The sequence below is a fragment of the Pleurodeles waltl genome, chromosome 2_2 (assembly GCF_031143425.1).
Source record: "Pleurodeles waltl isolate 20211129_DDA chromosome 2_2, aPleWal1.hap1.20221129, whole genome shotgun sequence".
NCBI classification, from domain to species: domain Eukaryota; kingdom Metazoa; phylum Chordata; class Amphibia; order Caudata; family Salamandridae; genus Pleurodeles; species Pleurodeles waltl.
Window position 1 is genome coordinate 987449763 of NC_090439.1, and position 27249 is coordinate 987477011.

At 46.4% G+C, this 27249-nt stretch overlaps 1 protein-coding gene across 1 annotated transcript in view; it reads left to right on the top strand.

Annotated features, from left to right (window-relative positions):
* TBC1D31 (TBC1 domain family member 31) overlaps positions 1–27249 on the top strand; it is a 578066-nt gene that overhangs the window by 479725 nt on the left and 71092 nt on the right. The window contains exon 19 of the mRNA XM_069220688.1: positions 25866–26060. Coding sequence (XP_069076789.1) covers positions 25866–26060 — 195 coding nt within the window. The remainder of the gene's footprint in view (positions 1–25865; positions 26061–27249) is intronic.

Genomic DNA, 27249 nt, shown 5'->3' on the forward strand with positions numbered 1-27249 from the left:
ATAAAATTGGGCTCTCATACCTATTTCTCAATTAACTACTGGAACTGTGCAAGGACTCTGAGGACTTCTATGACCTGCTGTGCACTCTTCCAGGCTGTTGCTATACCTGGAAGGACTGCTTTGCTGCCTGGAGCCTGCCTTTAACCTTTAGACGCCAGCCCTGCTGTGGAGCCCTGCATCTTCACCTGCATCTAGAACTTCAGAAGTGACACCAAGGGCCAGTTTTGAGGGCTTCCTGTTCAAAGTCACAGGGACATAACAGGCTTCCACTGTCTTGAACCTGCACATGGACCCAGCCTGAGTGAGTCCTGAAACCTCCCCCCCCCCCCCCCCCCAGTGGTCTCCATCCTCCCCAGACTCTTGGTTGTTGTGCTAAAGGTGCCTACATGGCCCTTTTCTAAAACTGAGAACATGCTATTTTGAACCTTAAACTTTAAAAATGTATAACTCCGGTTCTACTAATTTGATTTTGATATCAAATAATGTACTGAAATGTACTCTTTTTTTCTACTTTGGCGTGGGGTTTTTATTGTGTTGTGTTTTCTCTGTCTTGCTGTTTGTGTACTGCATAAATGCTTAACACATTGGCTCTAAGTTTAGCCTGACTGCTTTTTGTGCCAAGCTAACCAGAGTTAAGCACAGGTTAAATTGGAGCCTTTTTGTGGTTCATCCTGCAAGGGATTGTGTCTGTGACTTGACCAGGGCTCATGCCCCAGTCAACCAACAACCCAATGTCTCACGTAGACCCACTAGGATTAACCATTGGTGCATTATGGTTGACCTCAACTTGCATGTATTTCTCATTAAAGCGCTCCACTATGCTGTTTCTTGGTGCTTTTTAAATTAAAAACTTAAACAATTCATAGCTTTGGTTCCCTTAATTGGATTTTAATAATTTTTGTGTCATTTTTCTTATTTTGTTCTTGCTATTTTAAAATCACTTACTAATTAGTTATGGGATTTGTATGGTGCTGTGGTTTGATTTTTTTTTTTTTAACTGTTTAAATTTAGCCTGCCCGCTCACTGTCATAACTACCAGGGGTTTGAGCCAAGGTTTAGTTATTGAACTTTGTGTTTGACTTGACAATTCTGTGGCCATTTTGCATGAGGAGGACCCATCCCCTCCCCAAAAATAGGCCACTTTTTTTAGATCTGTATTCAGCAGTGAGATCTAGAACTTGTGATTACAAGTTGCAAAAAGTCGAAATTAAAATTTCCTTTACACAACTGACAGCAAAAATCGATTTTTGATTTTTAATGGCCATAAGGTCTTTATTAATTAATTTTGATTATTTTTTTTAATTTATCTTTGATTCTAATTTTTGCACTGTAACTAGGGAGGTGGTTATGTTTGCCACAGAGAGCATTGCAGCACTGAGGACCATTTGCAAGCAAAGAGGTTTGACGTTCACCGTGAACTTAAAAAAAAAAGATTTCATACAACCCAATGAGCCTAGGAAGAGGTCCATAAATTACAGGCCACTTTAGAGGAGAATGAGGAAGCCCAAGAACAGACGGCAATAGAGGACAACCTGTCTGAAAGAGGTTTCTATGTTGTACCTTGCAAGGATGGAAGTGCTTGCTCTCACATCCTGGCCCTTCAGAACTGGGAGTCTGCCAGCTACAGTAGAGTCACAAGCAGTTAGAAAGTGTGCTTCAGGCCAAGCTGTCTTTAGCTCTGCAAAAGGAGAAACTTGCACTAGAGAGGAAATTGTTGACTTATATGCAGAATAAGTTGAAGCTTCCACTAGTACATTTCAAATAAGATGATAGTAGCAATGGTGAAATTTTTCGGGGGAGATCAGCAAACCCTAAAATGCCTACGCTTGTAGTGCCTAGCTTTGTGCCGGGAGATGACATTGGTTTGCATTCCTTCATGCTAGTTTGATGCTAAGAGGAGGACTATAGCTGCTACAGATGCAAGTTTCAAAGGTTCGGGTGCTGTACTGATGCGTGTAGAAAATTGCATTGAGCACCTGATGCTTTTGCCAAGCAAGTGTTGCACAGGGCAGAAGTGAACGGTTCAGTGATTGAAAATAAAACTCTGGGTTGCAGTTGAATATAGAACATTTTGAGTTCTATTTGTAGGTTATTCCTTTCATGGTGAAATCAGATCATAAACCCTTAGTGCTGATGCCCTTGTGGAATGGGGCAGGTCGAGAGACAGCTAAAATAGAAAGGTAGATGGAAGGATTAAGAGAGTACAATTTCAGATACGGTGTTTACAAGGGATGAGGATTAAATTTGCACTCTGTTTGGTTGAGTTTTAGCTTAACAAGGGTGTTACCGCAGAAGATAAAATAGGAGGGTGCAATGCAGTTCAAGGTGGCATGAATTGAGTAGTTGAGGTATAACCTTTTAAGTCATAACCTGAGAGATGAGGAAAATACATTTTGGAATGTGAGACAGGAGTTGAATTTTCTATTGCAGGAGAATATACTTGATCTGGCTCATGAGGTTCATTTGGAGCAAAGAATTACTAAGGCTATAGTGAGTGTTTTCCAGTGGCCTAAATTGGACTCTAGATTGGATGTGCTGATCATAGAGTGTCCTTGGTGTGCAACAAGTGCCGGTACCAATTCCCACCGCACCTTGGAGCAAGATCAAGGTAGCAGTAGGGTTGGTCCTTTGGTACTCTTTACACCATCAACCCTGATTGAGTTTTTAATGGAAGAATCTAACGGGGAAGAAATGCCCGAAGTTATCACAGACAACTGTGTGCAATTTGCATGTGATGAAATGAAGATTTTGTGAAGTTTGTCTCTCAATGCAAATGGACTAGCTGTGTGATTGTTAGAAATGGGGTCTTTGGTTGACAGTCAGGTTACCCCCTGTTCAAGCAAGGACCCTCACTCTAGTTAGGATAAAAGAGAATCACCCTCAGCTAACCCCTGCTTACCCCCTTGGTAGCTTGGCAGAGCAGTAGGCTTAACCTCAGAGTGCTGGGCGTAAAGTATTTGTACCAACACACACAGTAACTTAATGAAAACACTACAAAATGACACAACACCAGTTTAGAAAAATAGGAAATATTTATCTAGACAAAACAAGACCAAAACGACAAAAATCCAACATACACAAGTCAAGTTATGATTTTTTTAAAGGTTTAAAATAAAAAGAGTCTTTAGGTAGTTGTAACAACACACTAGCGCTGCTAGCGTGAAAATGTACCTGGTTTGCGGCAAAAATAACCCCGCACGGGCGGTGTGCGTCGAAAATAACCCGGCACGGGTATATGCGTCGAAAACAGCTCGGCGAGGCGAGGCGCGTCGAAAAAGCCAGCCACGCGACGGTCCGAAGTCCCGCGGCGCTGGTTGCGATCTCTCAGCCTTCGTCAGCGATGCTGCGCGTCGTTTCTCCTGCTCCGGGCGTCGATTCTCCGGTCGCGTTTCCAGCGGCGTCGTTTCTCAGCTGCGGAGCCGGCGTCGCGTCGTTTTCTCAGCCGCGATCGGATTCGCGTCGATCTTTCCTCCGCACGGTGCGCGGTGCGTGTATTTTTGTCCTTAGGCTGCCAGCCTCTCCTTTCAGGGTCCCAGGAACTGGAAGGGCACCACAGAGCAGAGTAGGGGTCTCTCCAGAGACTCCAGGTGCTGGCAGGAAGAAGTCTTTGCTATCCCTGAGACTTCAACAACAGGAGGCAAGCTCTACATCAAGCCCTTGGAGATTTCTTCTTCAAGATGGAAGGCACACAAAGTCCAGTCTTTGCCCTCTTACTCTGGCAGAAGCAGCACTGCAGGAAAGCTCCACAAAGCACAGTCACAGGCAGGGCAGCACTTGTTCCTCAGCGATCAGCTCTTCTCCAGGCAGAGGTTCCCCTTGATTCCAGAAGTGTTTCTAAAGTTTGTAAGTTTGGGTGCCCTTCTTATACCCATTTTAGTCTTTGAAGTCACCTTCCTTCAAAGGGGACTCACACCTTCTTGCGAAATCCTGCCTTGCCCAGGCAAGGCCTCAGACACACACCAGGGGGCTGGAGACAGCATTGTCAGAGGCAGGCACAGTCCTTTCAGATGAGAGTGACCACTCCACCCCTCCCTCCTAGCAGAGATGGCTAATCAGGAATGCAGATCACACCCCAGCTCCCTTTGTGTCACTGTCTGGTGTGAGGTGAAAAACAACCCAACTGTCAACTGACCCAGACAGGGAATCCACAAACAAGGCAGAGTCACAGAATGGTTTAAGCAAGAAAATGCTCACTTTCTAAAAGTGGCATTTTCAAACGCACAATCTTAAAATCAACTTTACTAAAAGATGTATTTTTAAATTGTGAGTTCAGGGATCCCAAACTCCACCTGTCCATCTACTCTCTAGGGGAATCTACACTTTAATCATATTTAAAGGTAGCCCCCATATTATCCTATGAGAGAGAGACAGACCTTGCAACAGTGAAAACGAAATTGGCAGTATTTCACTGTCAGGACATATAAACCTCATTACTATATGTCCTACCTTATCCATACACTGCACCCTGCCCTTGGGGCTACCTAGGGCCTACCTTAGGGGTGCCTTACATGTAAGGAAAGGGAAGGTTTAGGCCTGGCAAGTGGGTACACTTGCCAAGTCGAATTTACAGTGTACAAATACACATACAGACACTGCAGTGGCAGGTCTGAGACATGATTACAGAGCTACTTATGTGGGTGGCACAACCAGTGCTGCAGGCCCACTAGTAGCATTTGAGTTACAGGCCCTGGCACCTCTAGTGCACATTACTAGGGACTTACTAGTAATTCAAATATGCCAATCATGGATGAACCACTTACATATAATTTAAACAGGAGCACTTGCACTTTAGCACTGGGGAGCAGTGGTAAAGTGCCCAGAGTAACAAAAACAGCAAAATCAGAGTCCAGCACACATCAACAACCTGGGGAACAGAGGCAAAAAGTTAAGGGAGACCACGCCAAGGATGAAAAGTCTAACACGTGTCCCCCCCAGCTAAAAGTGGGGAGCAACTACCCAACCTCATGGGAGTTCTCAACACTAAGGCGGAAGAACCTGGACAGACCATCAGCATTGGCGTGTTCTGTACCGGGTCGATGTTCCACCGTAAAGTCCATCCCCTGTAGGGAAATGGACCACCTCAACAGTTTTGGGTTCTCACCCCTCATCTGCATTAACCATCTGAGGGGTCTGTGGTCGGTCTGAACTCGGAAGTGAGTCCCAAACAAGTAGGGTCTTAGCTTCTTCAGTGCCCAGACCACAGCAAACGCTTCACGTTCTATGGCACTCCACCTACGTTCCCTGGGTAGTAACCTCCTGCTAATGAAGGCTACGGGTTGATCTAGGCCCTCTTCATTCAGCTGTGAGAGTACTGCTCCAATACCATGCTCTGAGGCGTCTGTCTGAACAACAAACTCCGTGGAGTAGTCAGGTGCCTTCAGCACAGGTGCTGTGCACATGGCAGCCTTCAGGGCATCAAAAGCGTTCTGGCAGGCCTCTGTCCAGATCACTTTCTTGGGTTGCTTCTTAGAAGTCAACTCAGTTAAGGGGGTAACAATGGTACCGTATCCCTTAACGAACCTCCTATAGTATCCTGTGAGACCTAAAAAGGCTCTCACTTCAGTCTGGGTCTTGGGAGGCTCCCAAGCCAGAATCGTGTCAATCTTAGGCTGTAGGGGTGCCACCTGGCCACTCCCCACCTGGTGTCCTAAGTACACAACAGAACCCTGCCCTATTTGGCACTTGCTCGCCTTAATAGTGAGGCCTGCCTTCTGCAGGGCCTCTAACACTCTCCAGAGGTGTTGCAGGTGTTCCTCCCATGTGGAACTAAACACGGCAATGTCATCCAGGTAGGCGGCACTGAACTCATCCAGTCCTGCCAACACCTGGTTGACCAACCTCTGAAAGGTGGCAGGGGCATTCTTCATCCCAAAGGGCATCACATTGAAGTGGAAGTGCCCATCGGGGGTAGAGAATGCTGACCTCTCCTTTGCCCCTTCAGTTAAGGCAATCTGCCAGTACCCAGATGTTAAATCAAACGTACTGAGGTACTTGGCAGCTCCTAACCGATCAATGAGCTCATCAGCTCGGGGGATGGGGTGTGCGTCAGTCTTGCTGACCGCATTGAGACCCCGGTAGTCCACACAGAACCTAAGTTCTGGAGTGGCACCAGGAGCAGTAGCCTTTGGGACCAAGACCACTGGGCTGGCCCAAGGACTGCTGGAGTGCTCAATAACCCTTAGGGCTAACATTTTGGAGACTTCCTCCTTAATGCAAGCCCTCACCCTGTCAGTCACCCTGTAAACCTTATGTTTAACAGGTGTACTGTCCCCAGTGTCCACATCATGTGTGCACAGGTGTGTGACTCCTGGGATCAGGGAAAACAGTGAGGCGAACTGTCCCAGCACGTGGCGACAGTCCCTCTGCTGTTCCTCAGTCAGGGAGGGGGAGAGGATCACTCCCTCCACAGACCCATCTTTCTCTCCTGCAGACAGGAGGTCAGGAAGAGGCTCACTCTCTTCCTCCACCCCGTCATCTGTCGCTAGGAGCATGGATAGCTCAGTTCGCTCAAAGTGGGGTTTGAGGCGGTTGACATGTAGGACCCTCAAGGGGTTCCTGGGGGATTGCAAGTCTACCAGATAGGTGACCTCGCTCTTTCTTTCCACCACCTCAAAAGGCCCAGTCCACTTATCTTGGAGAGCCCTAGGCTCCACTGGTGCCATGACCCACACTTTTTGTCCAGGCTGAAACTCAACCAGAGTGGCATTCTGGTCGTACCACCGTTTCATGTCCTCCTGGCTTGCTTCCAGGTTCTCCTGAGCGAGACGCCTGAAGCGGGCAGTCTGGTTTCTTAGTGCCAGCATGTAGCTAAATACATCCTGGGGTGGTTTACTAGGAGCTTTCTCCAAAGCCTCCTTCACCAGACTGAGCGGTCCCCTCACAGGGTGGCCATAGATGAGCTCAAAGGGGCTAAAGCCAAGTCCCTTTTGAGGCACCTCCCTGTAAGCGAACAGAAGGCATGGCAAGAGGACGTCCCACTTACGCCTCAAGGGCTCTGACAGGCCCTGAATCATGCCTTTCAAGGTGCGGTTGAATCTCTCAACCAGACCATTACTTTGGGGGTGGTAAGGGGTGGTGAACTTGTAGGTTACCCCACACACCTTCCACAGAGACTTCATATAAGTGGATATGAAGTTTGTACCCCTATCAGATACTACCTCCTTGGGGAACCCCATGCGGGTAAAAACCCCCATCAAGGCACGTCCCACCACGGGGGCGGTGACCGTCCTTAGAGGAATAGCTTCTGGGTACCGTGTGGCATGGTCCACCAAGACCAGGATGAACCTGTTGCCCAGGGCTGTCTTGGGATCCAGAGGCCCCACAATGTCAATTCCTACCCTTTCAAAGGGAGTACTGACTACCGGTAAAGGTTGGAGGGGAGCTTTGCATTTCCCCCCACTCTTGCCACTTGCCTGACAAGTCTGACAAGATCTACAATAAGCAGCTGACTGCTTGTTCATCAAGGGCCAGTAAAAGTGGGAGACAAGCCTCTTATAGGTCTTGTCCTGCCCTAGATGTCCTGCCAAAGGCACATCATGAGCCAAACCCAGTAGGAAGGTCCTGAAGCCCTGGGGTACCACCAGCATACGAGCTGACCCCGGCTCAGGAACCTTAGGCTCACTATACAGGAGGCCATCCTCCCAATAAATCAGGTGAGTACCTGGCGCTCCGCCAGCCGCCTGGGCTGCAGCCTGTTGCCGCAGTCCCTCAAGAGTAGGGCATTCCTTCTGCGCTGTGCAGAATACTTCCCTGGTGGGTCCCCCTTCCTGCTGCCACTGCGACAGCTCAGGGACCTCCCCCAGTTCAGCCACCTGTTCCCCTGTAGGTTCCGGGGCATCACCCTCAGGCTCTACCTCCTCCCGGACCGTGGGAACTTCTGGGGCGGGTTTCCCGCGCCTCCTGCCTTTCCTCTTCTTGGCGGTCCCCTGGGCCACTGTTTCAGGCTCCAGGGGCTCTTGACTACCCTGATTGGCTGCCATAGACCGGGTGGATACGCATACCCACCCAGGCAGACCCAACATCTCCAAGTGAGACCTGTGTTCCACCTCCTTCCAAGGGGAATCCTCCAGGTCGTTGCCTAGCAAACAATCAACAGGCATGGTTGGACTCACAGCTACTTTCCAGGAACCTGAGACCCCCCCCCATTCAAAGGGAACCTGCGCCACTCTGCAGAGGCGCTCAGAGTTGTCTACTGCAACTACTTGGTGAAGTACCCGGGGATCAATCTGCTCTTCAGACACCAGGTGACTCCTCACTGTAGTCACACTGGCTCCTGTGTCTCTCAGAGCCTCCACCCTCTGTCCATTGATGGTCACCCATTGCCTGTACTTCTTAGTGTTATCAGGCACTAGGTTTCTCTGGACCATCTCACTGTCCCCTAGTGAGACAAGGGTCATTTCTGCTGGTTCCCACCCACCTGAAACCAACTCCTCCCCAAGCGCTACACTGGCCAAACCCTGGGACGGTGCACCAGTGGGTGCCGGTGTACTTTTGGGGCATTTGGGGTCCCCCCTCACATGACCCACCTGGTTACATGAATAGCACTTACGTAGGGGACCACCTGCCATTGGCTTCCCTCTGGAGAACCATGGCTTGTTTTCACTGGGGGGTTGGGAATTCTTACCCTGGGAATCAGTTTGGGGCCCTTTAGAGAACTCATCCTGTTTGCCCTTACCCCCCCCTTTCGTCTGAGAGGGACCCTGCCCACCCTTGGCGTGGTCTCCCCCATACCTCTTTTGGACCCTGGTGCTCTCCCAGCGGTCCGCTTCCTGTGCAAGCTTCCTGGGGTCAGTCAGCTTGCTGTCAATGAGGTGCTGGCGCAGCTCTGGAAAACATAAACTGTACAAGTGCTCCCAAGCAATTAAATTGTAAAGCCCCTCATACGTGTTTACCTTACTGCCCTTCACCCAACCATCCAGTGACCTGCAACAAGAATCAACACATTCCAACCATGTTTGGGATTCCTTTCTCTTGTAGGATCTAAACTTCTCTTTGTACTGCTCAGGGGTGAGACCATACCTGGTAAGTAAGGCCTCCTTCATGGCAGGGTAGGTGAGACTCTGAGCATCCCCTAAGGCCGTCAGTGTGTCCCTCCCCTCTGCCTCAAAATGCTTCCACAGGGCTGCCCCCCAATGAGCTTCAGGGACCAGGTTCATGTGGAGAGCTGACTCATAACCCTTGAACCACAAGTAGATATCATCCTCCCTCTTATAATCCCTCACAAGGTCTTTTGGGATGTGTACCCTTCTCTCAGGCTGCACTGTAGAATTGCTGCCACCATCCCTACTGGACTGACTCCTCTGATCAATCTCTTTTAAACTGAGCTCATGAGCCATGTTTATCTTCCTTTCCTCAAGGGCCAGCTTTCTCTGTTCCACCTCAAGGGTCAGCTTTCTCTGTTCCCCCTCAAGGGTCAGTTTTCTCTGTTCCACCTCTAGACTGAGCCTTTTCAACTCCAACTGGTACTCCCTCTCTGCCTGTCTGTCCTGTAACTCTCCAGGTGTCAGACTCTTGGAGGACACACTGCTACCTGCCCTGGAGATTCTCCCCTGAGACATAGCAGGCCCACCCACTACATCAGTGTGAGTGACTTGCAACTCCTCTTCCCCCTCTGGCTCCTCATCTGTGTGCCCCTCAGCTGATTTGGCTGTCACCCAGGCCCTCAGCGCCTTTTGCAACTCAACCTTCTTGGCTGAGCTCTCAATGGGACAGCCAACATTCCTACAAAACTGCTTCAACTGAGCCACCTTGTAGCTCTCCAATTTCTCCAAATCAAAAGCAGTTTCAGCTAGGGCATCTCCAGACTAAGACATGATGAGAGGTTAAAAAAAAATATGCACAGTTCCAAAAACAGAAAAGCAAGTTCTCAAATGAAGTTTCAGCAAAGTCAATCCCGGGATCAGTGAAAAAAAAGAAACTGAATGCAGAGAAAAACAGTCCAAGTAAAAAAACAAAAAATCACAAGACTAGTAGTATGTGGTCACGTAGTGGTCTGAGATCAAAACAGTAGTGTACACTTAATTACTGTATGTCAAGTACAAATACAAGTCCAAATCCCACCGCTGCCACCAATGTTAGAAATGGGGTCTTTGGTTGACAGTCAGGTTACCCCCTGTTCAAGCAAGGACCCTCACTCTAGTTAGGATAAAAGAGAATCACCCTCAGCTAACCCCTGCTTACCCCCTTGGTAGCTTGGCAGAGCAGTAGGCTTAACCTCAGAGTGCTGGGCGTAAAGTATTTGTACCAACACACACAGTAACTTAATGAAAACACTACAAAATGACACAACACCAGTTTAGAAAAATAGGAAATATTTATCTAGACAAAACAAGACCAAAACGACAAAAATCCAACATACACAAGTCAAGTTATGATTTTTTTAAAGGTTTAAAATAAAAAGAGTCTTTAGGTAGTTGTAACAACACACTAGCGCTGCTAGCGTGAAAATGTACCTGGTTTGCGGCAAAAATAACCCCGCACGGGCGGTGTGCGTCGAAAATAACCCGGCACGGGTATATGCGTCGAAAACAGCTCGGCTCGGCGAGGCGCGTCGAAAAAGCCAGCCACGCGACGGTCCGAAGTCCCGCGGCGCTGGTTGCGATCTCTCAGCCTTCGTCAGCGATGCTGCGCGTCGTTTCTCCTGCTCCGGGCGTCGATTCTCCGGTCGCGTTTCCAGCGGCGTCGTTTCTCAGCTGCGGAGCCGGCGTCGCGTCGTTTTCTCAGCCGCGATCGGATTCGCGTCGATCTTTCCTCCGCACGGTGCGCGGTGCGTGTATTTTTGTCCTTAGGCTGCCAGCCTCTCCTTTCAGGGTCCCAGGAACTGGAAGGGCACCACAGAGCAGAGTAGGGGTCTCTCCAGAGACTCCAGGTGCTGGCAGGAAGAAGTCTTTGCTATCCCTGAGACTTCAACAACAGGAGGCAAGCTCTACATCAAGCCCTTGGAGATTTCTTCTTCAAGATGGAAGGCACACAAAGTCCAGTCTTTGCCCTCTTACTCTGGCAGAAGCAGCACTGCAGGAAAGCTCCACAAAGCACAGTCACAGGCAGGGCAGCACTTGTTCCTCAGCGATCAGCTCTTCTCCAGGCAGAGGTTCCCCTTGATTCCAGAAGTGTTTCTAAAGTTTGTAAGTTTGGGTGCCCTTCTTATACCCATTTTAGTCTTTGAAGTCACCTTCCTTCAAAGGGGACTCACACCTTCTTGCGAAATCCTGCCTTGCCCAGGCAAGGCCTCAGACACACACCAGGGGGCTGGAGACAGCATTGTCAGAGGCAGGCACAGTCCTTTCAGATGAGAGTGACCACTCCACCCCTCCCTCCTAGCAGAGATGGCTAATCAGGAATGCAGATCACACCCCAGCTCCCTTTGTGTCACTGTCTGGTGTGAGGTGAAAAACAACCCAACTGTCAACTGACCCAGACAGGGAATCCACAAACAAGGCAGAGTCACAGAATGGTTTAAGCAAGAAAATGCTCACTTTCTAAAAGTGGCATTTTCAAACGCACAATCTTAAAATCAACTTTACTAAAAGATGTATTTTTAAATTGTGAGTTCAGGGATCCCAAACTCCACCTGTCCATCTACTCTCTAGGGGAATCTACACTTTAATCATATTTAAAGGTAGCCCCCATATTATCCTATGAGAGAGAGACAGACCTTGCAACAGTGAAAACGAAATTGGCAGTATTTCACTGTCAGGACATATAAACCTCATTACTATATGTCCTACCTTATCCATACACTGCACCCTGCCCTTGGGGCTACCTAGGGCCTACCTTAGGGGTGCCTTACATGTAAGGAAAGGGAAGGTTTAGGCCTGGCAAGTGGGTACACTTGCCAAGTCGAATTTACAGTGTACAAATACACATACAGACACTGCAGTGGCAGGTCTGAGACATGATTACAGAGCTACTTATGTGGGTGGCACAACCAGTGCTGCAGGCCCACTAGTAGCATTTGAGTTACAGGCCCTGGCACCTCTAGTGCACATTACTAGGGACTTACTAGTAATTCAAATATGCCAATCATGGATGAACCACTTACATATAATTTAAACAGGAGCACTTGCACTTTAGCACTGGGGAGCAGTGGTAAAGTGCCCAGAGTAACAAAAACAGCAAAATCAGAGTCCAGCACACATCAACAACCTGGGGAACAGAGGCAAAAAGTTAAGGGAGACCACGCCAAGGATGAAAAGTCTAACAGTGATTGATTCAGATAATTAGGAGATGTGTGCAGATGACTTTGCCAGAAGAGATTCAAGTCAAACAAGCACTATGAGAGTTGAGTTGGCTGCATCACACAGCTCCAAATACAGCAATACGGTCTCATCTTAAGTGTTTGAGAAAGAGAGTACATGCAAGTAAACTGTCACTGTGATGGTTAAAGTCCACAAATGCCAAAAATGTACTGGAGAATGTTGGAAAATAAAATAAAATAGTAATATTGAATTAATTATAACAATAAAAGTATCATCAGATGAAGATAACTAATTAAGTAGTTTGGAAATGTGGAGATTGGGTGTGCATTAACCAAGAGTGTGGTGAAAGGGACAGCCCTGGTACTCTGAGCTCATGGAAATGAGGCAGTGAAGAGAAATGGGGTGGTGCAGGAATGAGGAGGTTGGAGTAAGGACAGAATATGCAGAAATGGCATAAAGGCAGAAACATTAAGGCAGAATTACAAATAAGAATAGTACAGAGACATTTTCACAGCCTGCCAAGAGAAGATACATTCAGAGACAACAGTGGCTACTTTGTTTCAGTTTACAATCTGTATACACTGCAGTGACTTCTTTATGTATTTTATTTTTTTGTGTTTAATTTCGAATGATGTTTGAAGGGGGTGGTTGTACTCATTAGAGACAATTGTATTAATCTTAGTTGCAGATTCCTTACCTTAGAATTTCCCCCAGGCGTCAGTCTGAATCCAGACATTTTTCTCGAGCAGTACCCCTGGGCACTACTAGGTAGTGTGATCAGTTCAGCGTCCATGTAACCTTTTTGTTGTTGTGGCTGGTTGGACAAAGCTTTTACTATGGCAGTTATAGCATTGAAGTTTAGCTTTAGTGATTATGTCCAACAGTTTTTTCTCTTTCAATAAAAATCTCTCCTGCTTCAGTTCTGCATATAGTTTCGATACATGTACCAGGACATCTAGTAGACGTGTCTTTATATTGTTATCCACATATTGCTTGGTCACGAAGTTGTGTTGTCGCACAAGCTCAGTCATTTCAAAGGAGTTTCCTTGCTGCTGCATGAAATGAAGAAGGCTGCCAAAATGTTTGTTAAAACGTATCCCTCCCTTTTCCACAAATTTCACGGTGGTACATTCATTTTGAATTTGTCATCTCTCTGAAAATATTGCAAATAGAACAGACTTCGTGGTAAACTAGCTGCATTTGTGCAACATATTCACTTTTACATGTCTGACAAACATTTGCCTTGGAACTTTTCTGTGATCTCTGGATCAACTGTTTCAGTTTCATATCTGGAGCCACAGCATTGAACCTTCCCCCTCTGTCTCTTACCACAAAATGTTCGCTCTCTTCCAAACACCCAGGCCCATATTTCAGGTGGTTTATGCAATTGAATTTGCGAAGCACAGTAATCAGTGACTCCACAATCTGCGCATGCAGCTCCCTAGAGCTATTGTGTGAAACATTTCCCCATTACTTACAAAGTTCTGATTTTTCTTCATAATTCTTTGACAAACTCTATAAACTTGGTTTTCAGGTTTTCTGATTTTGAACTGAACATTGCCTGTCTGAGCATGTCTTTTAAAATAGTGAACCCTGTGCCTTGTTCACTTCCTAGATAAGATATGCATAACCTAATTTGCCATTCTTGCTCCAGAAACCTTTCAAACGCAGTGTTTCTGTAGCCTCAGCTATGATGAGCATACCTTGTAACGAACGACCATAATGAGTTCTGCTCAGTACTGACTGGACAGTTTGGCTTTCAAAGATTTCAGCCTCAATAAGTGCATCATCTATGCAGCATCCACTGAGATAACTTCCTGCACACCGCAACACAACTTTTGTCATGTGGAAAATGCCCATCATTCAATAAAGTTCATCAAATTCTACTGAAATGCTCATAAAAATGTCAGCTACAATACGGAAAACATATTTAGCTCTGAAAATTGGCGGGATAAGCTGTTCTTCAAGCTGAGCACACACATTTTGGAATTTTTTTTAGAGCTGTGTATAGTGTTGCATATTTTGTGACTGGAAATTGTGTTACTGGTAAAAAACCAACCTTCTTCAGTGGGACGGTACTCTGGGACATCAGAGCATGAATTCCAGTCCACACTGAATAATCGATATGATAAATTCAGTTAAATAAGCTTTGTGGACCACAGCATCAGGTAGATGAAGATCTATGTCCTTAGCCACTTTGAACTTTCTGGTAGACTGGGACATGTTGATGGCTTGTAGTGATTTTGCACAAGTTGGCAAGACAGTTGGGTTATAAGTTTGCAGCTTCTCTTGCTTATGCCTACAGCTGACACAGCTTGTTTTCCAGCAGCTACTTCGTTGGAGCAGTATTGAAAAAGCACCATTGCAGTATCATGTGTGCTGGATGTTCCAAGCAAAGAAGAGCTGTCTTCAAAATTATCAAGAGGAGCAATGTAACTTCTTTCCTGGTAAAATGACTTGGAAGTGATGTGCTGTCAGATTAACACGATTTTACAGGTGCTGCTAACAAGTTCCTGCTCTGTACTATCTCATTATAACTTGTTGATACATCAATCCTATTCATTGAAGTGATTAGCTCTCTACTTTTGCACTTGTCATAGATTGCGTGGGCCGTCATCATGTGTAGCGGAGTTTTCTTTTTGCTGTGATGTAATTTGTAAAACATGATTTGAAAATGTCAGTACGTTTGCACAGCATAAGCCTGTTGGTGCATGATATTGTTCTTTCACTCCTTCGCTTATATCTTCAAATCCATCATCAATGTTGTTGGCTTCTGTTCTGAACTCAAGAACTTTAATTTGGAACAGTTTTGCTTTGCTGATATTAAACAATAATGTAAAAAATGTAAAGACAACATCAGGCATTCTTCTGGACTCCCATGATTGCGGAGTTCTGGGGCATCACAAAATTTGTCATTAAGTCCAAAATCTTAAAATGGTTCCTGGTGATTTTACTGCATCCTGTGGACTTATTTTGGCAGCAAGGATCTCAGGAGTTAAATCAGCTGAGAACACCATAAGAGACACATTCTTTTTATTAGACTGACAAAAACAAATGCTGTCATTGTTCATTCTCCCTAGAAAAATCTTAATTTCAATATTATGGATGAATACAGTTTCATCAATGTTGACCATTATTTCTCTGATCCCGCTGAATGTGAACCCATAGCCAGCACTCAAGAGTGGCTTTAAACTTTATTTGTTTTTTTCAAATAGTGCAAACTTACATAAAGGCTGGAGGTCATGTTGCTGCTGGGAGCTCATTGTACATTCATATTTTCAAATGTATGTATGCATGCAGTTCGGGTAGGCATACAAATCTGCTGTAAATACATTCACCTGTTTAGATCAGTTACGCTGCTGAAAACTTCATCTTGGAAGAAACTAGCTGCAGATAAAAACATGTTTGCCCTTTGAGACTCGCATACTCTGTACTTTGTTCTTTTGTCATTCCCTTTGGGCCTTGTTCTGGCTAAACCACAGATAACACATTAAAGATCTTCTGCTTTCTAATCAGTTGTTGGAGGTGGATGAGGGGTAGCCTCAATCGTCTAAGTGGATGGGCATTGGGTTTGGTTTACGTCCCTTTCTCAGAAGACTCAGATTACTGATTTCTGCTGTTGTTTGATTATTTTTTCCAGGCTTTTTGTATACGACTTGTAACATTTGTTGTAACAATGGTAAAATATATGATCCTCTTCATCCATCAGTTTCAATCTTTTGTGAACTTTGTCTTGACGTATTTCTGCAGCATCTTGAACTCTCTTCTGTCCAGCCGCAGTTGATGTTAGCTTTTCTTTCAGATTAGTTTGGCATATGACACATTTCTCTTTGTTGAAGGAGGCCTCAGATTTTGTAGTTAGTAACACTCTGTCAGGTGGTAGAGATCCTCTGCTACCCCCTGCTTTGCTCATATTTACAAATTTGAATCAACTGAAAACTTGAAACAAAAACAATATTAAAATAAATGACCAGTATGATGGCTATAACATCATTATTGTAATTATATAGCGCTTACTGCACCTGACTAGAGTCTCCATTTTGGAAAACGGTGGAAGGGTTATTCTGAGGAGTTATTTTCTGTCTCTGTAAGACTACTTGACCCCTGTAACCTATGTTTTGACATCAAAATGAAGTATATAGGTTTCATGGATCCTGGAATATTACATCATCAGTGCAACACATCAGCCATTTTTCAAAATATCGTCCAGAAAAAAATAGCCCGGTTTAGTAATGTTTACCCAAGCTAAATTACTTCTCCCATAATCCAAAAACACAAATCAAAAATGAAGATCTCTGGGCATCAATGTTTTTATGGAGGTATATCAAGGGGCAAGGACTGAGAATCCTTATGTTGCAATAGTGAAAGCTATAGCCGTGACTTGTGATTTTGAGCGCATGACATATGATAACGTTTTGTGAGCTCAAATCTTAATGGAAATTAAATTTAAGACTGTGCAAAAATGTCTGCGGACAGGTCGGTAAACTACATTCCAGGGGGATATTAGTGTGGCAATGTATATAGAACTTCTAGAAAGATATGTGCAGCAGTTGCGTAGAGAAATGAACGGTGGCATATATGAATTGTACAAGAATGAAGACCAAGAGAAAAGGAAAGCTTGTTACTGTAGGTGGGGAAGTACCTGTCATTTGACTATTTGCTAACTATATCCTGCTATTGTAACGAGTGCAAGAAGGGTAATTCTTGGTTGTCTGTGTCCTGAGTTAGTACAAGTGTAAATTGTGTGGCTAACATAGAGCCCAAGGAGAATGATGTTAGGATATTTTTTTTGCATTGCTGGTGAGTTACTTTTAAGGTAGAGTAGCGGTTTACCTAGATGAGATGTGGCTATGAATAATGTACTGATGAAGGTTATGGTTGATTTATGCACTTGTGTACAATTATGAGTGAATCTTTATTTGAGAAATTGTAGCCTGGTAGGGGGTTGAAACATCTGGACATTGATACAATACGTTATAGCAGTCATAAGGTAAGTTTGGAAGGATATTTTTGGATCAATTTGTGTTTTAAAGGTACAAGAGGTTTATATGGCTGCCAGGGAAAAACAATTATACAGTGACTACATTACAAAGAATTGTGCAATAGGTTGTCCCAAAAGCAGATCTCCTGTGTACGCAGTGGATAGTGTTTTGGAAGATCGGGGTTGATCTGTTACGATTTGGTGGGAGGGGATACAAAAACATTGAAAACTAATTAGGTGAGGTGGTCTAGGTTACCGTAGGTGAAGTAAATAGATTTTAGCACACATTAATACTGAGATTGGGAGCTTTTAACATCCATTTCACAACCTACCGTTTTCTAGTAGTGTGTAACATTCTAGGGTGGCATTGCACAAACCGGAGGACAATGTGCTTTCAAGCGATTCAGTAGAGTAGTTAAGGAGTCTGTGCAGTTGGCATTAAAGGTGGCGTTGTGCTGAAGGAAGTCCTTGCACACAACTTTGTCATATAAGATGACACCTAACATATTTTCAAGGAAATACCACTTTGTATTGTTGGGAGAACTTAAACCCACTAATAAGTTGCTACCTTCCTGGTTGATTCAGACAGGAGGTGGAGTGGAACTTGGGCAAAGATGTTGAAACAGTCAAGAAGTACCAGAAGAAAATGGAGGATTATTTATATAAGGTGTGGGTTGCATGTGGGGAAGTGGCCTAGAATTTGAGCGGGACAGATGATTGGGGTTAAAAAATATCTGAGTTAGTAAAGAAGGGTTTGCCATGTTGGTCAAAGCCACAGAAAGTGGTAAGAGCTTCGAAATCCCCTACTGAATTGGCGGTGGGAAGATTTGAATCAAGAAGAGTGTCAGTCTGTCAGAACGGAGTTGGAAGTAAGGCAGCAAAAGGAGTAGTGGTGGAAGAAAAGGGCAACATATTTCTGGATATGGAGGTGAGTGAGGACGTAGCTGTGAAGGAATCAGTGTAGCACAAGCAATGGGTAATCTCTAAGTCTGTGAGGTACTTGCTGTTGGGGACATTTGAGGATTATTTCATGGGCTAATCGGGGGTTGAGTTTTGCCTTTAGGAATACAAATAGATTTATTTCATTGTGTTGGAAGGGAATTGTGTGTTGTCAGTTGCTTGGGCAATGTAAGGAATGGAAAGATGGACTGTACAATCTTGTTAGGTGTTGAACAATGGATTGGAGTAACGCTGTTATTATATGGTAATACTTGAGGAAAGAAGATTATCAGAGTCCTTGGTATGCAGCGTCTTCTTGAATGATCCTGACTTAGTGGGTTCCCAAATGAGCTGCTTTGATATATCCAAACACTTCATGGAAAAATGAGCCTTCCATTTATTAATCTTCTCTCTGGAGCTAAGTCCTAATTAAGGCTTCAAATAAATTTGTAATAGATCGCATAAGTGATTTAATTTACATAATGCTCACGGTCACAGTCTGATTCAAAATGTAAGGATTTTTTCTGATGCATACAACTACCTGTGGATTCCTCACCTAATGAATACTCCCATCGCGCCAGCACTCGACGGAAATCTTCTTCCTAGCTTCTGCACGTCGACGAGGACGTCACATTTGCCCAAGCGACGCCGTCTGACGTCATACAGGCAATAAGAGGTCCTCGCCGACGTCAGTTCCCTTTTTTCCGTGCCATTCGAAATGGTTATCTTCGAGGGAGCTACTGTTGCTGTTCGACAGTTACAGTGTGTTTTTTGGCTGTGTTTTTTCTCTAAGATTACAATGTCGCAGAGGAATTCAGGTTTTAAGCCCTGTCGTGAGTGTGGGGGCAAAATGTCAGTAACGGACCCACATTGACTGTTTGTGGTGTCTAAGTTCCGATCATGATGTTGGCAGGTGTGATTCATGTCAGCATATGAATCCGAAGGCCCTGAAAGAGCGCGAGGCCAAGCTTTTTATGGCGAAGTCGAAAAAGAAAGAGAAGAGACACCATCGAAAATCCTCGTCACCGAAGTCTCATCGGCGTCATCGGGACTCCCGGCATAAGTAAAGAGTAAAGAGAGGTCTCGGTCGAGGTCGCCATCGACACGGCGTCGGAAGACTTGGGAGGTCAGTCCCACAGTCACTCCCCATCCGTCGACGCCGTTGCCTTCTCCAGCCTCACGGACTTCGCCCGGGTCTTCGGGCCAACCGCCTTCAGTGTTTGAGGTTCCACAGCCTCAATTGTTTTCTCCGACGTTACAGACTTCGAGGCCGGCGTCGGTGTCGCCTTCGATCCAGGCACCCCAGTACCCGGCTTTTCCGGCCCCTGGAGCCGATAATACTGCATTTTTAAATGCGATGTACTCCATCTTTCAGCAGATGGCTCCAGGTGGTGCACCGGCTGGGCCTTCTGGCCCTTTGGCTTTTAACATGGGTGCTCCGGCTCCGCTGCGACCAGCACCCTTTATGCCCTTTCTCCCCCTGGGGAACGTGGGCTCGGCGCCGATGTCGGCTCCGGTGGCTCCAGAAACTTCGGCTCCGAGAGTTTCGGCTCCAGCGGCTTTGGGGTTTCGGCCAGTGACGCCGTCTAGGCCTTCTACGACTCCGAAGCAGTCTTCTCTCCATCCGACTCCTGGTTCAGCGCCGAAGGTACCTGTGGCGCCTGTAGACCCGACGTCTGACGGATCCGGTGATCGGCTTCGTTCTTCGACATCTGCTGACGCCATGTCGACGCCGAGGATTGAGGAGAGGCTGCACTCGAGGAGGCTTGCTCTCCGTCTCCTGGAAGAACAGGAGTACCAGCAGAACCTAGAGGAAGGAGAGATTGAGGACTCTTGTGAGGGTCTCCATGGGCTGGACACGGCTAGTGGCCTTGATACTTCCCCTGAGTGGGACTTGTCATCTCCTGGGGAGTATACAGAAGAGACAGCCACTTTTTATGCTGTTATAAGGAAGGCAGCTAAATTCTTGGAACTGCCTTTGCCGGTGACTGAGGCGAAGCAGAATATGTTGACAGAGGTGTTGCACCCGGCCTCTACATCAGCAGAACCACTTTTGCCGTTCAACGAGGCGCTGCTGGAACCTGTTTTGGAGGTCTGGAAGAAGCCGGTGTCTTCTTCAGCTGTCAATAGGTCTGTGGTTAGGAGATATCGGGCTGCACCGGCTGACCCTGGCTTTCTTACCAGACATCCAACACCTGAAAGCTTTGTGGTCCAGGCTTCCTGCTCGGCAAGGTCTGCACCAGGGTCTTTTCCATCTGTGCCATCGGATAGAGACTCCAAGAAGATGGACATGGCATCCAAAAAGGTGTTCTCGTCATGTAGCATGGCATTAAAGTCCACCAACGCTACGTGTATTTTAGGGAGGTACATTTATGCTCTGATGGACGAAATTACATCTACGCATACGGAGGTCCCTCAAGGGCTATTGAATCTGGTATCGGACGCTCAAGCTGCTGCAACTCAGGTTATCCAATCTGGGTTGGATACAACTGACTCTGTGGCTAGAGCAATGGGTACTGCTGTAGTTACGAGGAGGCAGGCTTGGCTTCGTAACTCAGGGTTTTCATCAGATGTACAGTCGACCCTGCTGGACCTTCCTTTTGATGGGGACAAGCTCTTTGGTGCCAAGGCAGATTCGGCCTTGGAGAGGTTTAAAGAGAGCAGGGCCACTGCCAAGTCGGTAGGATTGCAGGCCACTTCTTCTGCCTCCTCCAGATTTTTTAGGAGGTTTCGAGGATTTGGTTGTGGCTCCTCCTCCTCCTCCTTTCGGGGGAAATTCCAGCAGCCTACCTCTTCTCTCTCCTATAGATCTTTTAGAGGGAGGGGTAGGGTCCGTACCAGGGGAGCCTCTCAGCAGCACTCTGCCTCTTCCTCTTCCTCTGGAGGGGTGCAGCAGGGGAAGCAGCCTTAGGCTTCCACCAATTCCCACTCACTCTTCTCCTGTAGGGGGGAGGTTACTGTATTTTCTCCACAAGTGGGAGGTCATCACATCAGACTCCTGGGTTACCAGCATTGTGGGAAAAGGCTACACCCTTCCCTTTCGGGCGTTTCCGCCCCCCATCCCGCCCCGCCCATCTTATTGTTCAGAAGAACACCTCCTGTTGTTAGAACAGGATGTTCAAGTCCTCCTTTCAAAGGGCGCTGTGAAGTTGGTTCCAGAGCAGGAAAAGGGTCAAGGGTGTTACTCAAGGTACTTCCTGATTCCCAAGAAGGATGGTCGGTTGAGACCAATCCTGGACCTGAGGATTTTGAATTGGTTCCTCAAACAGGAAAAGTTAAAGATGCTGACCCTAGCTCAGGTGCTTTTGGCGTTGAACAAGGGAGATTGGATGGTGTCTGTCGACTTGCAGGATGCTTACTTTCATATCCCGATACTCAAGTCGCACAGGAAGTTTCTCCGGTTTGTGGTGGGGTCGCAGCACTATCAGTTTGCGGTCCTCCCTTTTGGTCTTACTTCAGCACCTCGAGTCTTCACGAAGGTGATGTCGGTGGTTGCGGCAGAGCTCAGAAGGAAGGGGATAGCAGTATTCCCTTACCTGGACGACTGGTTGATCAAAGCCAAGTCCCCGGAGCTTGTGTTGCATCATCTGCAGTCGACAACCCAGTTGTTGTTCGACCTGGGCTTTTTGGTGAAAGTGCCCAAATCTCACCTAGAGCCCTCTCAGCGCCTCCTGTTCATAGGGGCAGTACTGGATACAACATTGAATCGAGCCTTTCCTCCGCCTCAGCGGATTCAAGACATTCAGGCGTTAGTTCCAATGTTTCAAAGTGGAGCGGTCATTCCAGTCCTCAAGGTCCTGCGTCTGCTCGGTCTGTTTGCCTCCTGCATACTGTTGGTCACGCATGCTCGCTGGCACATGAGGGCTCTTCAGTGGTGTCTCCGGAGGCAGTGGTCTCAACACAAAGGGGATCTCGAAGGTTCTGTAAAGATCTCCAGAGATGCTGCCACGGATTTGAAGTGGTGGATTGCGGGCGACAATCTTTCCAGAGGAAGGCCGTTCACGCAACCTCCACCAGTGACCACGGTAATAACGGATGCTTCCACTCTAGGGTGGGGAGCTCATCTGGGGGACCTGGAGATCAAAGGGCTTTGGTCTCCAGTGGAACAGATGTTTCATATCAATCTGTTGGAGTTACGGGCTGTACGTCTGGCTCTCAAGGCCTTCCTCCCATCCCTTCGTGATCAGTCGGTTCAGGTCCTGACGGACAATACTACTGCGATGTGGTATATAAACAAACAGGGAGGGGTAGGGTCGTACCTTCTCTGCAGGGAAGCTCTTCGGCTATGGTCCTGGGCAAAGGACCATCAGATTTGCTTGGTAGCAAATCATCTGGCCGGATTCTTGAATGTACGTGCGGACAGTCTCAGTCGCCATTTCTCGGCCGACCACGAGTTGCGTCTCCATCCAGATCAAGTCCTTCTAATCTTCCAGATGTGGGGGTTTCCTCGGATAGATCTGTTTGCCACCCGGGAGAACTCGCACTGCCCGTTATTCTGTAGCCTCCAGTATCCGGTACAAGGAGCTTTGGGGGACGCGTTTCAGATGACCTGGTGCGACCAGTTGCTTTACGCGTTTCCCCCGATACCCTTGATTCCTCGAGTATTGAGGAAAATACGCCAAGACCGGGCCCAAGTAATCTTAATTGCTCCGGATTGGCCAAGGAGGGTGTGGTATTCCGACCTTCTCCAACTCTCACTGTGCCATCCGCTCCGTCTCCCTCTCAGGGCAGACCTCCTCTCGCAGTCGCAGGGGCAGGTTTTACACCCCAACCTCCAGAGCCTGCACCTTCATGCCTGGAGATTGAACGGGGCAACCTGAGTTCCTTTTCTCTCCTGCCTGATGTAGTGGATGTTATCTTAGCGGCCAGTCGACACTCCACTAAATCTATCTACGCTAATAGGTGGTCTAAATTTGTGGTATGGTGTGGAGAGAGGCAGATTGATCCCTTACGTGCTCATTTGTTGGATGTTTTATCTTTTGCTTTGTCTTTAGCACAGAGGGGTTGTGCAGTGGCTACTGTTAAGGGTTACTTGTCTGCCTTGTCAGCCTTTATTTGTCTTCCAGACCAGCCTTCGTTATTTAAATCTCCTATAGTACTTAGATTATTGAAGGGCCTTATGAATACATTTCCTCCAAATCCTTTCGTTATGCCTCAATGGGATTTGTCCTTGGTCCTAACTTTCCTTATGGGGTCCCCTTTTGAGCCTATGCATTCTTGCCCCATAAGATTGTTAGTTCTTAAAACAGTTTTCCTGGTTGCTATAACATCTGCAAGGAGAGTGAGTGAGTTGCAGGCTCTATCGGTAAAACCTCCTTATACAACTTTTTATGGGGATAAGGTGGTGTTGAGGACCAAGGCTGCTTTCCTTCCAAAGGTTGTTTCACCCTTTCATTTGGCCCAGACAATTACTCTTTCCACGTTCTATCCTCCGCCTCATCCTTCAAAGGAAGAAGAGAGACTACATTGCTTGGACCCAAAGAGGGCGTTAAGCTTTTACATAGACAGGACAAAGGATTTCAGGCTGGAGGATCAGCTTTTCATCGGTTACGTGGGAAAGAGGAGAGGAAAGGCAGTCCACAAGAGAACACTCTCCAGGTGGGTTGTTCTTTGCATTAAAATGTGTTACTCTTTAGCAAAGACGGATCCCCCTGATGGTATAAGAGCTCATTCCACCAGAGCTAAGTCGGCCTCCTCGGCATTGGCTAGAGGTGTTCCTGTGGTCGACATCTGCAAGGCCGCAACTTGGTCGTCCCTTCACACTTTTGCGAAACATTACTGCTTGGACTCTGAGGTCAGAAGGGACGGCCATTTTGCACGGTCAGTGCTGCAGGATTTCTTGGTTTGACTATTCAGGCACCCACCACCGAGTGCGGTACTGCTTTGGGACTCTATTCATTAGGTGAGGAATCCACAGGTAGTTGTATCCATCAGAAGAACGAGTTACTTACCTTCGGTAACGACTTTTCTGGTGGATACATTAGCTACCTGTGGATTCCTCACGGTCCCACCCACCTCCCCGTTGCCTGTCTGGTCTAACCAAGTAATTCTTGAGTGTGCTCCTCTTGGTTTTGAGTATTGGTATATATCATGTATATAGTTTATATATTTATTTACTTCTTTTAAAAAAAAAAAAAAAAATTGGTAGATCGACTTCTCAGAATGATGTATTTGTTGAAATGTCATTAAATATTGCTATTGTTCTTTCATCTCAATGGATTATTATTCTCAGGCACGTAAAAAATGTTGGTACTGACGTCGGCACGTCGGCGAGGACCTCTTATTGCCTGTATGACGTCAGACGGCGTCGCGTGGGCAAATGTGACGTCCTCGTCGACGTGCAGAAGCTAGAAAGAAGATTTCCGTCGAGTGCTGGCGCAATGGGAGTATTCATTAGGTGAGGAATCCACAGGTAGCTAATGTATCCACCAGAAAAGTCGTTACCGAAGGTAAGTAACTCGTTCGTTCTGCTCATTCAAGTTTGACAAATTATTCTCATGTCCACAGCAATTTATGTTGACATGCCAATCAGGTTAGGCCAGTGAACTTAGCTATTGGAAGGGTGCGGCAAATATTGACCCTGCTGAGTGGCAGCATTATAGAAAACGCATTGCCTGCTTAGGTCTTATGTTGCTGCTTGTGCATAGGCGCTTTATTAAGTTGTATGTGAATCCCTCTGCCAGTACATGCACAGATAAGTGTACATTTTGAGGGATTCTATGTGCCTGTGTCACTTTCACACTGCAAGAGTAACTGCACCAGTTAGGTACTTTTGGGGAACCCATGTACCAGACCATCCTTTGAGGATCTAGTCAGTGCAGCAGTGGCGTCCTATAGTGCCCCCCTTGAGCCTGATATGAATGACAAGTTCACCCAGTATGCCACGCTGTTGCTCATCATATGTGTTGTTCCAGAAAACACTGTACCAACAACTTGGAACAAAACAGCAGCTTGCAGACAGCAGGCATGATCAAGAAGACCTGGGGAGGTAGGAGAGATAATGAGGAAACAAGGGTGAATTACTGATGTATGCTTCTGCCCAGGTTAGTGCGCATAAGGCACATTCATAGGGATTAGATTTCAGGGAGCCAAGTGGAGTGAAAAGCCTCAAGAGGAGAGAGGTGAATAGTGGTAGTCTGATTGGGGCCAGAATGTAGAGCTTAAGGTATATAAATGGTGGATCGAGATCAGGTGGCTAAATGTGATGGGTCCGGTTGGCAGAACTGAGAGGGACCAGTGGTAGTATGGAGAGGGGTGGCAGAGCTGCTGCCAGTGGGGAGGGGTGAGGGGTTTGAGGAAGACTGATACAGACGAGATGGAAAGTTGAAACCAAGGTCTGGAAACTTGTATGGATGAGCATAAAGATGGCTGATTGGGGGTAGACTTGAGGGTGGTGACGGAGTGATGAGAAGGCAAAGTATACGAGGGCCGGACCAGGGCAAATATAATGGTTAGCTCTGGGTATTGCACATGCTTCAAGCATTGTTTTGGACTATTTGGGTTGGTTAGGAAATGTATGCAATCTAATCGGATCAGGCCAACTCGAGTAGAGGAACTCTGGTAGCTGATAACAGATTGTTAGAACTTACTCCATGATGAGAGGGGCTGTTTGGGATTGGGCACTTCTTGTTCATGATGAAGGCACTGCATTTAGTCTCTCCCTACGGTTCAATAAGTCTGTACTGTTTAGGAGGATCAAAATGTTGCACTTAGCGGTGTGTAGTAATCAAAAATATTTTATTTTCTAGGCATTTGAAGAAAGTTTAGTACAAGCTGATCGAATGCGTGCTGAAGCTGAATGGAAAATCATGGCTTTGCACAAACAACAATGCGATGACTTGGACCGTGTGGATCATTATGAAGAATTGATAAACCTTACAGATACCAACCGAGCCAAAGAGAAAGAGCTGCTGAATATCATGAAAGAAGTGGAACTAAAAAAAGTGAGTGCTAAGCACAGTTGAATCACTATAAATTGTTCATGCTATTATATATCCTTAATCAAACAACACTACTACAGGGAGTGCAGAATTATTAGGCAAATTAGTATTTTGACCACATCACCCTCTTTATGCATGTTGTCTTACTCCAAGCTGTATAGGCTCGAAAGCCTACTACCAATTAAGCATATTAGGTGATGTGCATCTCTGTAATGAGAAGGGGTGTGGTCTAATGACATCAACAACCTATATCAGGTGTGCATAATTATTAGGCAACTTCCTTTCCTTTGGCAAAATGGGTCAAAAGAAGGACTTGACAGGCTCAGAAAAGTAAAAAATAGTGAGATATCTTGTAGAGGGATGCAGCACTCTTAAAATTGCAAAGCTTCTGAAGCGTGATCATCGAACAATCAAGCGTTTCATTCAAAATAGTCAACAGGGTCGCAAGAAGCGTGTGGAAAAACCAAGGCGCAAAAAATCTGCCCATGAACTGAGAAAAGTCAAGCGTGCAGCTGCCACGATGCCACTTGCCACCAGTTTGGCCATATTTCAGAGCTGCAACATCACTGGAGTGCCCAAAAGCACAAGGTGTGCAATACTCAGAGACATGGCCAAGGTAAGAAAGGCTGAAAGACGACCACCACTGAACAAGACACACAAGCTGAAACGTCAAGACTGGGCCAAGAAATATCTCAAGACTGATTTTTCTAAGGTTTTATGGACTGATGAAATGAGAGTGAGTCTTGATGGGCCAGATGGATGGGCCCGTGGCTGGATTGGTAAAGGGCAGAGAGCTCCAGTCCGACTCAGACGCCAGCAAGGTGGAGGTGGAGTACTGGTTTGGGCTGGTATCATCAAAGATGAGCTTGTGGGGCCTTTTCGGGTTGAGGATGGAGTCAAGCTCAACTCCCAGTCCTACTGCCAGTTCCTGGAAGACACCTTCTTCAAGCACTGGTACAGGAAGAAGTCTGCATCCTTCAAGAAAAACATGGTTTTCATGCAGGACAATGCTCCATCACACGCGTCCAAGTACTCCACAGCGTGGCTGGCAAGAAAGGGTATAAAAGAAGGAAATCTAATGACATGGCCTCCTTGTTCACCTGATCTGAACCCCATTGAGAACCTGTGGTCCATCATCAAATGTGAGATTTACAAGGAGGGAAAACAGTACACCTCTCTGAACAGTGTCTGG